Genomic DNA, 15,990 nt, shown 5'->3' on the forward strand with positions numbered 1-15,990 from the left:
TATCTGTACATCAGCTGTAGCAAATATACACATGTAAAAAGATCATTGCAGGGAAAGGGGGAAAAGGGTTTGATATTAGATATATGTGAGTCCCCTATATCGTATATGTGACTTTACTGGGATCTAAAACTTTTTGAAGACAAAAATTGAGAAAGAAAAAAAGATGTAGACATTGAGGAAGGAATGGAAGAGACTGCCTTGCCACTGTACATGCAGGGCAACACCTGTTAACAGTGGTGAAAGGCAAAATGTCAAAAAGTTTTATGATATATTTCATTTTTTAAAACCCCAATTTATTTTTTACTTTATTTTAAATTCTCTAAATTAGTATGTATTCTATTTCTAATCTTTAAACTTATCATTACTATTTTATTTTCCTATTAATTGAATTTGGCAATACATTAGGTTTCATTTTTGCAGAAGTTTTGGATCACTGAGGAGTTCAGCTATGGCAGTGGAGGAGCACTGGTGTGGGGTGTCATTGATGAGGGATACATGGTTGGGAGGGAGTTCTCCGGGGCATGTATTTGGGTATATAAAAATGTTTGGATATTTGCTGGGTATTGTCATAGTAAGTAGAGTTACACATGACAATTGAGGGAATGCTGAGTTACTAGGTGGGGGAGCTCTGTCACATTCCCCAGTGAAACAGCAACAATCTTATTTACTTTTAATTTCCTCACATGCAGTACCTTCGTCTGCCAATAGATGGTGCTCCTTGACAGCCTCAGTTCAAAGCCTGGTTGGAGTATGTTTGCTGCAACATGGGCAGGATCAGTGTGACAGAGGATCCTGCCTAGGGGCTAAGAGCCTAGTATTTCAATTTTTCTCAGATAGTTCTCTGACCTTTGCTGGCATTTCCCTCCCTTCTCCCAGGTGGGAAATAATCCCACTCCCCTCTGAGTCCTCAACAATTAGTCCTGGTTAGTAGAGAGGGAGATTGAGAGGATCAGATCTCTGTAGTCTCAGATCTTTTTAGTCCCAAGCTAGCTCCCAAGGCAAACATGGCGTAGCCTTACCCAGCCTGCAAGGACTCATGGGACACAGCAGGCCAAATTTGTAGGTCAAAAACTTGAGTCAGCTTAGGCTGTGTTGCTTGCTCTCCCCTTTCCAGGGAGGTGGATCCCTGAAGCCCCCTTTGTCTGCAGCCCCAGGCCCTAAGGCCTGAGAATCCCCCACACTGTCTTTAGTGTGAGGGAGGGTGCCGGCAGTAGCAGCTGCCTTTTTAACTCACAGTTGTACAGTTGCGATTCTTTTCTTTTAATTCTGACTCTTCTGGGTGATGCCCAGCCTTCCCCTGGTGTTCTAAACCCTGGAAAATTTTTTCGGGCTGTTTCTGCCTGTTGTCTGCTATTTTTCTGGGAAAGAAGAGAGTCCTGTATCTCTTTAGTCTGCCATCTTCCCGAAAGTCCAAGCATTGAATTATATATTTGAATGTGGTTTAGGGGAAATTTTAGATTATATATATATTACTAGAATAAAAATTAAAATATATATATATGAAACTGCACAAAATAGTGTACTGTAAGTTAAACCATAGGCTATATAGTTAATAGTACGATTATAAAAATGTGCTTTCATCAGTTGTAACAAATGCACTGCACCAGTGCATGGTGTTAATAATGGGGTGGTATATGTGAATCCTGTATTTTATCATTATTGTTCTTTAAACCCATAATTTCTCTAATAAAAAGTAATAATAATTTGAAATTTTAAGTGTGTATGCATGTCTGTGTCCAGTGTCAAATTTTATTTGTATATAGAAAAAGTTTATCAGTAGGTGTGATTTATTTTAACATGTTTCACAAATGTTAAATAAAAATTTTTTGAAAACATTACTATAAAAAGTATATAACTTATTTCACGTGGTATGAAGTTTTAGATTACTTGTATCTGTTCTAAACTATTTTTCTTCATACCTGGTTTCACTTGACAGTCTCCCATATTTATATTGTATTCTTTTTTGTTAAATGCTTTGTAATTTAGTTGCAAAACAAAATATGCCTATTTTATTTTTGAGACAGGCACAGACTCATAGCTACACTTGTAATTATTTATATTTTTACAGCTTTATGTGATTACTTCAAGAAAGCATAGTACTTCCTTATACTTTAATCATTTCTATTGAAATTCTTCCATATGGCAGTTTTCACTAGTTCATTCTGTCCTTGTGTTATACTTTGACATGAAATTTCTTCCTCCATATTTATCAAGCAGTAGAATAGTCTTATTGGAACATTTAAAATGTAAAACCAACTGCTTGCTTTCTTTACCTCATCTATTTTAAATTTATAAAAAGCACTGGTGTGTGAAATGATCTTAGTATTCTAGACATATTTCCTAACTTTGTGTTTCCTAAATTGGACATTAAATTTTATGTTCAAGGAAAAAAAAAACTATCATATTCACATCTCAAAATAATTTTAGTTTGTCCCTATACTCCTAATCTGAGTTATGCATTTAAGTGGAGGGAAAGAAGTAGAAAAATTATTAAATTATCACATAATGAAAATTTTATGCCAGAGATCATTATATAGTATAATTTAAATTTCCCCTCTTTATTTGAAGAGAGTACAGAATAGCAATGCAAGTTTTCCAGAGCTGGAGCAATGAGAATATGCGAGGTAGACTTTAAAGGGAAGAACCAAGATGATCAAATCTATTTGAATAATTCTGCCCTTAAAATAAGTTGATGTATAATTCAGTTTTGATGCAGTATGTAAATTTCACTGTTAATTTTTCAAATAAAAATTTTAGAATGGAATACTATGTTTTATGCTTACCTTGTCTGTAAAAGAGAGATAATAATAGTACTCTTTCACAGAGTTCTTGAGAAGGTGAATATATATAGTTTAGGATATACCTGATGTGTAAAAAGTTAGATAAATGCTTCTTATTATTTATATGGCTCCTTTAAGTTTGTATTGAAATTGACTGTAAAATATATAATTTATAGTTTCTTGTTTTAACTGATTGTGTGTGATTGTATGATATTCTTTTTTTTTAAGATTTATTTTTTATTTATTTCCACCCCCCCCCCCCCAGTTGTCTGCTCTCTGTCCATTTGCTTTATGTTCTTCTGTGACCACTTCTATCCTTATCAGCGACACCGTGAATTTGTGTTTCTTTTTGTTGCGTCATCTTGTTGTGTCAGCTCTCTGTGTGTGTGGGACCATTCCTGGGCAGGCTGCACTTTCTTTCGTGCTGGGCGGCTCTCCTTATGGGGCACACTCCTTGTGCGTGGGGCTCCCCTAGGCGGGGGCATCCCTGTGTGGCAGGCCACTCCTTGTGCATGTCAGCACTGTATGATATTCTTGAAATCAAAAATTTTTGAGATCTGATTATATAAAGAAAAACTTCACACTTTTTACCTTATAAACTATATCCCTAGGTCCAGTATGATTTTTTTAAACAGTTTTATTCATACACCACCAATATGATTTTGGAATTTTTTTTTTTCTGTGTTAAACTTCTGAGGTGAGGGAGAGGAGCTTAAGAAACCTAAAGGAAGAGAACAGAAAGGAGCACAGAGTTAAGTTCTACTAGAATGGCAGCAGACTTGGCCCAGTGGTCTACCACATGGGAGGTCCGCGGTTCAAACCCCAGGCCTCCTTGACCCGTGTGGAGCTGGCCCATGTGCAGCGCTGATGCGCGCAAGGAGTGCCATGCCATGCTGGAGTGTCCCCCACGTAGGGGAGCCCCACGTGCAAGGAGTGCACCCCGTAAGGAGAGCTGCCCCGCGTGAAAGAAAGTGCAGCCTGGCCAAGAATGGCGCCGCACACACGGAGAACTGACACAACAAGATGACGCAACAAAAATAAACACAGATTCCCTTGCCCCTGACAGCAGCAGAAGCGGACAAAGAAGAACATGCAGCAAATAGACACAGAGAACAGACAAGGGGGGCGGGCAGGAAGGGGAGAGAAATAAATAAAGCTTTAAAAAAAAAAGTTATAATCGAAGTACCAAGTATTTTAGGCAGGAGATTCACAATATAAGGTACTGATTTTTATTCTTGAAATTACTATTATTCTGTTAAAAGGGAAAAAAGGATTAATAAAAATTAAAGTATTTTTGAAAATCTAACAAAATAAATTTAAAAAATAGAAAGCCCTAATAAATATTCTAGGGGTGAGAGAACGGACACAACAACTAAGATTAAAAATCAGAGAGAGAATATCAACTCATTAGAAAATAGAGAAATGGACAAATTTCTAAAACATGTAAGTATACAATTGACCTGAACAACAATATGTATATTACAAAAATGTTTAACATAAACTATAAAATTAATTTGGATAGCAAAGTTTAGTAGTAAAAATAATCTTCATATAAAACAAACTGTAGGCTAACATGGTATTACAAGTCTAATGTTCAAGAAGTCAATAGTTTCAGTTTAACCCTTCAGAGAACAATTCTCCATTTTATGACCTTGCTTTATATTGATATCAAAATATGACAAGGTCAGTACATAAAAGAAAAATTATATGGTAGCACCAATCACAAAGAGAGATGAAAAACTACTAAAAATGAAAGAACCCAAGAATATACAGAAAGATGAAACATCATGCCCATGTTTGTTTACTCTTAGCATGCATAAGTGGTTTGGCATTAGAAATATCTGTTAATATATTAATATTAAGAGATTAAAGGAAAAAATCCATATACAACACAAAAAGTAAACATAAAATAGAGGAAGGCTTATCTATTAAATTCCAAGTTAGTCAAAGGTAAAGTGCTAGATGTGTTCCCTTTAAAATCGGGAGCAAAACAAGGATGCTAATTCTTCCTCTGTTCCGCGCAATACTGAGATCCTTGCCACTCAATAAGATAAGTTAAGGAATTAAGTGATAAAAAGAATAGAAAGAAAAGCAGAACTCATTATTCACACATAATGATGATCCATGTCATAAATCCAAAAAGTCCCAGACAAATTATTAGAAATATAATAGGAGCTTAGCAAGGTTATTATAATCACTATAAAAGTCAACAGCATTTCTGTATACCAGTCACAAATTTTAATTAATTAGATAATATTCACAATAGAAAAAAATAAGATTCTCTGAAACCTAACAAAAGAGGTATAAAACTTTTATATAGGAATTATGTAATTTTATTTTAAAAAACATTAAAAACCTACATAAAGTGGTTCTAACTTGAATACACACAAAGGAAAAGAGCTAGAAGTGAGCATGTCTAATTTTAGCAGTGAGTTTCTCTGGATTTTGGATGCATGAATGATACTATTTTGTTTCTTGTCCTTTTACTTATATTAAGAGTTTTGTTAATTGGCCATACTTCTTTCACAATAATTAAATAACTCTAAAATTAACTGCCATAGCTAGTACAATCAACTGCTTATTGGAATATTGATGATAGGTTATTAGAAATTGTATGTCCAAAAATACATTCTTTTCAGTACTTTTTTTCTTTCTTTGAAATAAGTTTTATTGATACATATTCATAAAACATACAGTCCATCCAAAGTAATATTTAGTATTTAGTATAATCAGAGTTGTGGATTCATCACTTCAATCAATATTAGAGTGTTTTTGTTCAGAAACAAAAAAAACTCTACCCCTTAATAATCACCTCTCAATTTCTGTCTTTTCTCTGCCATACGTAGCTGCTGTTCTGTTTCCATCTATTTATTTGTATATATAGATCTTGTATAGATCGAATCAAACAATATGTAGTACCTTTTTTTAAAAAAATATACATATATTTATTTATTTATTTTTCTCCCCTTCCCCCCACCTCAGTTGTTTGTGCTCTGTGTCTGTTTGCTGCATGTTCTTTGTCCGCTTCTGTTGTCAGCGGCACGGGAATCTGTGTTTCTTTTTGCTGCATCATCTTGTGTGATTTCTCCGTGTGGGCAGTGCCATTCTTAGGCAGGCTGCACTTTCTTTGGCGCTGGGCGGCTCTCCTTATGGGGCACACTCCTTGCGCATGGGGCTCCCCTATGCAGGGACATCCCTGCGTGGCACGGCACTCCTTGCGCACATCAGCACTGCACATGGGCCAGCTCCACACGGGTCAAGGAGGCCTGGAGTTTGAACCGCGGACCTCCCATGTGGTAGACAGACGCCCTAACCTCTGGGCCAAGTCCATCGCATGCAGTACCTTTTGTCTGTTTTCTTTCATGTAGTATATTTTCTTTTTTTAAACCCTTAATGGAAGGCTATTAATATATTACTGTACATTACTTTACAGACTTTGCTTTATTTATATTTTTGCCTGATAATAACATCTTGGCAACATTAACATGAATTTGTTTTGTTTCAAAGAAAAACAGTATTATATATGCAGTATTACTCTTACTCATATTTCACATGGGTTTCACTATGCTATACAGTCCCATGTTACATTTTTTAACTTTCCTTCTAGTAACATACAGGACCTTAGACTCCTTTTCAACCACTATCATACCCATATGCTAGCATTGCTAGTTACAACACTGTGATGTGCTTTCACAATTTCTGTTCATTTCCAAAGATTTATGAACAACCTTTTTACAAATTCTTCAGTAAATTCTTAAAGCTAAAATTAAGCTTCACTAAACCCAAAATAAATGAAGAACCTCCAGAACCTAGAATGATCAATTTAAAAATGAAGATAATCATTCTCAAGACTTAGTAAGAATGAAGTCTTAGGACTTCACTAATTTTCTGTGTCTCTCTTCCAGTTTCCTTGTAATAACCTGTAAGCTTTCAACCTCTGTATTCAGGTATGCAATCACCAACTTCTTTGAATTCCAGCAATCTTGCTAAATATATTCATGCACATCTTTTTTTGTGCATATGTACAAGAGTTTCTTGCAGATCATTAAAGATAGTCTTCTAAATCCTTAATTTGTGTGCATTTCACTACTATGCATAATGAATGATGTGAAAGGAGGGTTCAGTATCTTTCTTTCCCCCATATAAAGAACCCATTTCTCAGTATATCTTGTCACTGCAGTTAACTTTTATTAACTTTGATATTCATTGAGTTTCTTGGATACTCTATTCATTGTAGTGATCTATTTGCCTGTGTCGGTCCTGTGTTATCTTATTATTATACTTTTTTTAAGGCATATCTAGTAAGCCTGGTCTCCCGACTTTGATTTTCGTCAGGAATGTCTTAGATCTTTTTGACCCTCTTCCATGTTAATTTTTTCAAATCAGCTAAGTTCCATGAAAAGTGATTTCAGTTACAATTCTATTTAACTGAAGATTAATTTAGAAATAATTTCTTTTTGATATTTAGGTGTTTCTGCTATTTATTTCCTTTTGTCTACTTGTTTTTTTAACTTCTTCATTAGTCAATTTATTTTTCAGCCTCTCATTTTTTCTAATAGAAGCATGTAAGGTTAAAAAGTAACACTTTAGATGTGTTCTATAGGCTTTGATATATAATATTTTCATTATTTCTAAGTATTTTTTTAAGTCCATTATGATTTTCTTTTGACCCATATGTTGTTTAGTAGTGTTTTTTTTTTAATGTCCAAACATAAGGGATTTAAAATTTTTCTTTATTGATCTCCAACTTCTTTTTGTTGTGATTAGAGCAGGTAGTCTGTTTGAAACCCCATATTTTTTATCTTGTTGAGATTTGTTTCCTGGCTGAGTACATGACCACGTATTTTCCAGTTGTTAAGTACAGTATTCTGTTCACAAGATCATTTGTTAATTATTGGGTTGCGCAAATCATTATATCTTTACTAATTTCTTATCTGCTTTAATCTATCATTTATTGTGAAAATTGTGTTAAAATCTTCCATTGTGTTGGTATATTTGTCAGTTTCTCTTTGTAGCTGGTTCAGTTTTTTCTTTACATTTATTGGAGTTATGAAGTACATATAGGTTTAAAATTATTTTCTAAAGTATCTTTGTATCAATATGTAGTAACCCAAGGCGAAAAAATATTAACAGTGAACATTATTTTAAAATTATTATTTGCTTTTATGACCTTAAATTTCAGAAATTTCTCTTGTAAACAGCATATAAGGATAAGCAAATACTCTTAAGATGAACGCTGAATTTCTGAACCATGTCATTTCTTTTCATCTTCTTGTTCATGATTAACCTGGTAATATTTATCAAGACTTTCCATGTTTCTTTGCTCTAGTATAGAATAATTATTTTTGAGGGTTTTCTCTCCTATTTGGTACCAGAATAATTTCTCTTCAGTATTAGTTTGTTACTAGATTTCTATCTATTTTTCTGTAGCCTGAGAAAAGAGAGAGAGGGTTCAGTTGTAAATTCTTGCTTAGGTACCTGGTTTAGTTCTCCTAAAATCCTGTTAAAAATTCTGCTTGAGATTCCATTCTACCCAGCCTTAGAGATAGAATGATCTTGGAAGTATCCCCCACCCTCAGTTCAGTGAGTAACCTTGTTGATGGCATATTTCTGGATGCTTCAGTGGAGGCCATATAGAGGTATTCAGGGACTTTGATTCCCAAAGGGGTTATCTTGACTTGTTAAAATTATCTAATCACCCTTTCAATGCTTTTTTCTCTAAGTTGAGTGGGAATGGGAGTAGAGAGTGATGGAGGGCCAGAGTGAGAGTGATGAGAATTCTGACTATCTTCTCATCTACATTTTTCCATGCTACTTAAACAACACCTGGCAGATGAGGTAGGAATAAGAACTACCCCAGGCAACCTGCCTCACTATACCCTTCTCCTTCTTTCCTTTGCTTCCAGTTTTGAACTTTGTAGTGTTATGTCACTTGTCCCCTTTCCTTGTTGTTGCTGGTTTGGGGACAGGGGGTGGGGTGTTTGGTTTCATTTACTGTTATTTGTTTATTTTCTTGGGTATTATAATAAAGAAACTTAGTGTATGAATTACATCCTATTCTCCTAATTTGAAAGTCTAGTTAAAGATGTTATTTTAAAAAATAATTTAAAGCTGCACATCCCAGCAGGCATCAAAATAACATCAAGCACTTTAAAGAGTTGAAGGTGAAAAATGATTCCATTGAAAAAAATGATGGTATAAACATTTATTTCTCATTGGAGGACTATTTAAACATAAAAATATAATTATACAATAATGCTTCTTTTGCCTCTAAAATTGGCAACATTGTTTTTTTACTTATTGCTAATGAAAATATATTTAAGCACTCATGCATTGCTGGTGGGGTTATAAATGATGTATCTTTCTGGAAAGTAATTATGGTATAAAAATATATATCAGGCCTTAAAAATGTTCATGCCTGGGGAGTGGGTGTAGTTTAGTGGTTGAGTGCCCGCTTCCCAGGTATAAGATCCTGGGTTCAATCCCCAGTACCTCTGGAAAAAAAAAAAGAAAAAAAAGTACATGCTCAAAGGAATTGTTCTGATAATGTTTAATGATTTAGGAAATTCTGCTGAACACTTTGGATAGATAGAATAACAAAAGTAATAAAAGCCTGGGTTTTAATGTTCCATCTCTAACTTACCCTGTAATCTTGGGCTACTTACCTAACTTTTGTCTCACTTGTCATCTGTAAAATATTGATGGCAGTAGGATTTATCTCAAGGTTCTAGTGCAGCTGAAATGGCACATGGTTGATGATTACATGCTATTTATTTCATTAATCTGAATAATTGAATACATTATGACCGCAATTATGATTAAAAATTTACAATTCTAAAATGAAAAATGAACTTCTCTTTGGGTGTGGAATTATTATTTGTCTTTCTACTTTTTAAGATTTTTAATTTTCTCTAATAATCACATAATAATCTCTAATAATCACATAAAATGTGATATAATCACATTTTTATATCAGGAAAAAGTTTTGAAGCTTGAAAAAATCATGCCATTTGTAGAATTCCCATTTCAGTTACATTTTTTTAAAAGTAGCTGGTCTGGCCTATTGCTAAACCTAAGTTCAAACTATAATTTGAAGTTATATAATGTCTTTTTCTTTAAAGAACAAGTAAAGACATTCTTTAAATTTATCTGATACTTAATTCCTGAATATCCTTTTCAAATCAGTAGTTGTTTATTGGTAGTAAGTTGGCCCCCTGCAAATTTCATCCAGCCTAATAGAACATGAGCTATTTATTTAAATGTTAGCACCTTTTGAAATACTTTAACTTTTCAAAATTCATGTATGTTATTTGTACCACATAAATCTTGAAGATCACGTTATTTGTACCACAAAATCTACAAGATGTTTGTGTCTCCGAAATATATTGCTCTAGCAGTATTACTTTATTTTTCTTACTGTTCTTTAAAAGAGCTTTTTATAAATGCTGGGGTCATTTCTTATATTTTCACCAAATAAGGAAATATGAACATAGAAACTATTTCTATTTTAAGCAAGTTTATAAATATCTTTTCTAAAATCAAAGTCAGCTTGACAGTGTTCAAAAAAGGCAAAAGGGAAAATTTTTCTTTTTTGACTATGCTATATAGTTAAAAACTTTTAAATATAAAGGCATGAAATCTGAAGTCTTTGATAGATATATAAAGATTTTAATATATATATAGATAAAAGATAAATAGAGATACATATGTTGATAACTTTGAATATGAGTGGTCCCTTTGTTTTTGTCAAAAGAAATATTGATCATTTAAAAAGAGTCTGTTTATTGAATTTTTAATGTATTCACTTGCTTTTTAAAATGTTAAATGAGCTTACATGGTTTAAAGTTTATAAAAAAGTCACATTTTTACTTTTCACATTTACTTATGAACATAATGGAAAACTGTATCTTTTTTAAAATAAGCTTGTATTTTTTTTTTATTGGTAGGTGTTAGCTCATTATGCTTTTTTTAGATTCCTTAACTTTAGACACATCTCAACTTTTTGTTTATTCATCTTCCATTCCTTGCCAATAGTGTTGCACTTTTCTACAATTTTGGAAAATCTTGGAAATCAGATCCAGGGATTATTAAAGCTACAGAAGAGCAAAAGAAAAAGGTAGCAAGATATAATCTAGCTAATCACATGTGTTTAAATGCCAAATTATTAGTATTTATGGCAAAACTTAGAGTAAAAAGGAATAAACATTCTTTTGGAATATAAGGAAATGTCAAGGTAAACTGAGATTACATTTTGTTTGATGCTCACCCATGGTGCTCTTGGGATATCTGTCCTTATACTTCATGACATTTTATAATTTCATGTTTTGCTCCCTTTTTACGCTACTGTGGTTGCTTTGAGGGTTAAATAGAATATCTTAATCATCCCTCTAAATCCCCACTAAATTACATGCATTCATTAAATGTTTGTTGAATGGCTGTATAAACCAGAAAGTCAGTGAATTTGTTGATAGTGGAGATACCCATTTCTAATAATTAAAAGATTTGAATATATAATCCAGGGTACCCCTTTCCTATAACCCAGTTACTTAGGAAACCAAATTTGTAATCTAAAGATACCATGTGAATTGAGAATTGAACTACATTATCCCTTATTACCTCAGTTAATTATCAGTTAGATTATCTTGAGATCTGTTTTATCTAGTCTTTGAAAACAAAACAAACCCTAATGATGTATTCCTGTCCACATTGGCAAATTCTTCTGATATAATGCCTTATTTATCTAGGCTGCATAGATACTGCTTTCCTTATTTTATGATACTCTTCAAACATCACTGCTAATTGGTTTGCCAGGTTTCCTCAATCATAATCCAGTTCTGAGGATTAGGTTCTTGATTGGACTTGGATTTATTTTTATGTTTTCATCATTAACAACTCTACTGACCATCTTTTAGATTGGTTATCATAGGTTTATTCTCAGAGGGCTATTTCCATAACTAAGTTTTGGGCTGCCTTTTCATATAGCAAGAAATATAATTCCTTTATTCACACTGTAGTGAAATAGTAGAAGTAAATGAACTAAGGATTTTGTTTCTTGGTAAATTAAAGATGAACATCATATTTAGTGATTTATATTAATGACTCAATAGTTGGAGAGAATTGTCAGATTAAAAGTTCAGTTTTGAATAAAATATATATATGTTTTCAATTCACAGACAATAGTTGAACTTGCAGAAACAGGAAGTCTGGACCTCAGTATATTCTGCAGTACCTGTTTGGTAGTATTTTTTTCTTTATTTTTCCCTCCTTCCTCTTCCGCCTGACATTGACATAGGATAGCGGGTGTAGGACACAACAATTTCATTCAGTGAGCATATTTTCACACACACCTTCCACCAAAGTGCCTTTTGAGACAGTGGGACAAAAGGAAAGATGATCAAACAGTAGCTCTTTTCTGGTGTGCTTCTTCACAGGTGTCATTCATTCATATTCATTCTCATTCTTTTTTTTTCTTAAACAGTAAATGAAAAGCTAAGTAATGAAATATTTAAAATCAAAGCTTTACTTCAATTCCCTAATATTTTACATATTAAGAAAACATATTTTTGTGTTTTAAAGTTCACAGTGGAAAAACCCATTAGATAACTTTTAAACAAACCAGGGGAGTGGATGAGTGCCTCCTTCCCGTGTACAAGGTCCTGGGTTCAATTCCCAGTACCTCAAAAAAAAATTTTTTTTTAAACCAACATGACCTCCAAACAGGTCCAGTTTCATTAGTTATGTCTGTATTAGAATGTTTATGCAACTTTGAACATTGTTTTACTATTAAAAATCATCATCTTCAGCCAGGTCATATGTGTGTGTGTGTATGTGTGTATGTGCAAAAAAAAATAAATAGTATTTACTTAGGGAATCAGGTATAGTAATATTGCATTATTTATTTTACTAAAGGTATCAATTTACTATGAATAATACTGTTTAATATTTTGATTATTTTCTGCTTAATTTTTATTAGTATCTGTAAAAACATACAGACTGCCACAAAGGTTAGACTGTTTTTTTTCTATATTGAAATTGAAATATCTCCAAATTATACATGAAACTAAATGCTCTTTTATTCCATTAATTTGTACACTGCAAATTACCTAATTTCTTAACATCTGATTAATAATAAAAAAGCTGACTTAATTTAGGGTTATGGAATGAGCTTTTGAAACTTAGCTCTAATTCTACAAATTCTGTGTAACTAATTTGCTTTGGCCAAACAATTATGATTTTGAATATTCAAAATGTATACTACATTACTTTTGGTAACAATTTTAGGGTGCTTACTAGATTCTTTTGTATTTTCAGGCAATCTTTAAAAAAGTTTTTGTTCCTTTATGCTTTACAAAGGGTAATTTACAAGATTTCTTTCTTAACGTTTATAGTGTTTTGATATACTGCTGTTTTATGGAAATATTTTACTGTGTTCCACAAAGTCAAGTATACAGTCCTGATGTACTTACCATATGGCAAAGTTTGCATGTAGTCACTCAAAACAGAGAGCAGTTTCATTGTAAAATAGTATCTGGTGGCAAGAACAGGACTGTTCTTGTTGTTAATATCATAAACATTTTATTATATATTATTATAAGCAGTGTACTTCTAGACAGATAATTCTGTGTTGTAAAGAGCATATCTTATTATGAAATGGTTTGAATTGACAAAGGTATTTGTCATTATGTAAGTATGTTTCATTTGATAAATATTCCCTGAGAAGACACATGTAGATCTGAATTTCCTAAAAATAAATTACTCTAAGGGAACCAAGGAGACTCCTGTTCAGGAAGCCTGCATCTAAGTTCTCTTAACTGGTCAGTCTGTTAGTTCAGATTTGACTGGTTAGTGTTGTCCAAATGGGAAATGTAGTTTAGAGTTGGAGGTGGGGGTAGAAATTGTTTGCTGTATCCTTACTGCTTTCTCCTAAGTAGATTTTAGTCTCATATCGGTGGCTAAGAATAACATCCTTTTCTTTGGTATACAGATCATTGTTGTATAACTACAATAGTATAGTAGGAACTGCACAATTCTCCTAATGTCTTTTCTTTGGCCTCAAAATTGTGTGTAACCTTATGCAAACTAATAGAGAAATGGCAGGCCTTTTTTTTGAAACGCCAATAAAGGATATTATAAATTTTGTTTCTTGCTTGACAAGACCTGAATAGTGAATTTTATGTTTTCTGTAAGAAATAGTGACTCTATACTTGCTAAACATGTTATTCTACTCTTGTCATGCATTCCAGCAGAGAACATGTTGTACCTTAATCTGAAGTCTCAGGAGGCACTGAAAGAGAAATAGATGCATCTATTACTAATTTTTGCTAAATTTGTTAATTTGGGAGAGGCATATATGTCTTATTAATAATTTTGAATTTTAAAAGCTTCATTTATTCACTTCTGACCTTCCTTTTACTAAGTACTAGATTTTATTTTATTGAAGAACAGCTAATATCATGACTAATTAATCTTCATTTAGATATCTGATAGTGATATGTTTTTATTTTTCAGAAACCTGAGGAATATGAATTAAATAAAATACAATTAATCACAACAGTACATTAGTCTTGGGTATTTCAGTAGTTATTTTTGTAAATTGATGGTTCTGTGCCAGTCTTAAGAATTTAAATGCTGGAATAGCCTTGTCCTTTTTGTCTCTGTTGTTACCAGTTTTATTGAATAAAACAATAGTGATTTTTGTTTGATTTTATTCATTTGGAAACCTGGGGGTAATTATGTTCAAAGAAATGTAGTTTATTTTTCATAATCATATTTTGAGAAAATAAATGTTCACCTTTTCTCTTTTGTGTGTAGTGACTTTTCATAACCCTTTTACTTGCCTATTAACAGATACGGAAACCAGTGAGATCCAAACACTGTGGTGTGTGCAATCGTTGTATAGCAAAATTTGATCATCATTGCCCGTGGGTGGGTAACTGTGTAGGTAAGTTATGTTAGTAATTTCTAATATTGTTTTAAAGTCCTTAAGTTACTTTTAATAACTAATGATGTACGATATTAAAGCAGATTGTAGAAAGTTCATTTCTGCACTCTACTGCACCTCTCATTACCTCATTTACCTTCTGGTTGATGAAGCACAAGTAATATTAGGGTCTAGAAAACATTGATATCATTTCTCTTATCAATTCTCTGTTACCTGGTTCCTCATACATTCACCATTGAGTAACAGAAATTAATGAGGCAAATAGTAATGTATTTTAATTAAACTGAAGAAAGTAAGGCAATAAAAATGTTTGACAGGATGTTATGTATGCAGGCAGAGAAGAATGAAAAATAACTCTACACGTGACAGTGTTCAAGAATGGTATAGTTTGGGAAGCAACTTGGCCCAATGGATAGGGCGTCTGCCTACCACATGGGAGGTCCACAGTTCAAACCCAGGGCCCCCTTGACCCGTGTGGAGCTGGCCCATGTACAGTGCTGATACTCGCAAGGAGTGCCGTGCCACGCAGAGGTGTCCCCCACATAGGGGAGCCCCATGTGCAAGGAGTGTGCCCCATAAGGAGAGCCGCCCAGCACGAAAGAAAGTGCAGCCTGCCCAAGAATGGCGCTGCACACGGGGAGCTGACACAACAAGATGCTGCAACAAAAAGAAACACAGATTCCCGGTGCCGCTGATAAGGATAGAAGTGGTCACAGAAGAACACACAGCGAATGGACACAGCAGACAACTGCGGGGGGGTGGGGGGTGGAGGGAAAGGGAGAGAAATAAATAAAAAATAAATCTTTAAAAAAAAAAAGGAATAGTATAGTCTAAAGAGATGAATTTAGAGAACTGAGAGATAGCCTTAGGAATTTTATGTGGTGACAGAAAGGAAACATTACAGGGATTGTATGACCTGTTTGGAAGAAGCCTATGAAAAATTGGATTATAGAATTTATAAAAATAAATATAAAATAGGATAATTTTAAACCTCACAAAGCAGAGAATAGGATTAGACCTTCAGAGTTGTGATTTGTTTGGTTCATTGGGACCCTTTTGCCTCCAGAATAAACATCTTGTAGTCACCATATCCCTTTATATAATTATAAGCATTCTTATTTTAAGACTCATTAAAATATATATTTTTTTAAATTCTATAAAATAATATGTTTGTTTAGTGTCCAAGTTATAGCACACCTTTCATGGCATCCTCCCAAATACAGCTGTATTACCAGTTGTCTTTCTTAGCTGAAAAAGTGCTTCTGTGTT

The 15,990-nt window shown here is 33.4% G+C and overlaps 1 protein-coding gene across 2 annotated transcripts in view; it reads left to right on the top strand.

Moving 5' to 3' along the window:
* The window catches only part of ZDHHC17 (zinc finger DHHC-type palmitoyltransferase 17), a 224,584-nt gene that overhangs the window by 202,089 nt on the left and 6,505 nt on the right, over positions 1-15,990 (top strand). For both annotated transcript variants that reach the window (XM_058308461.1, XM_058308462.2), the window contains exons 11-13: positions 10,772-10,896; positions 11,954-12,016; positions 14,628-14,721. In XM_058308461.1, the coding sequence (XP_058164444.1) occupies positions 10,772-10,896; positions 11,954-12,016; positions 14,628-14,721 (282 nt within the window). The remainder of the gene's footprint in view (positions 1-10,771; positions 10,897-11,953; positions 12,017-14,627; positions 14,722-15,990) is intronic.

The sequence above is a fragment of the Dasypus novemcinctus genome, chromosome 12 (genome assembly GCF_030445035.2).
Source record: "Dasypus novemcinctus isolate mDasNov1 chromosome 12, mDasNov1.1.hap2, whole genome shotgun sequence".
NCBI lineage: Eukaryota > Metazoa > Chordata > Mammalia > Cingulata > Dasypodidae > Dasypus > Dasypus novemcinctus.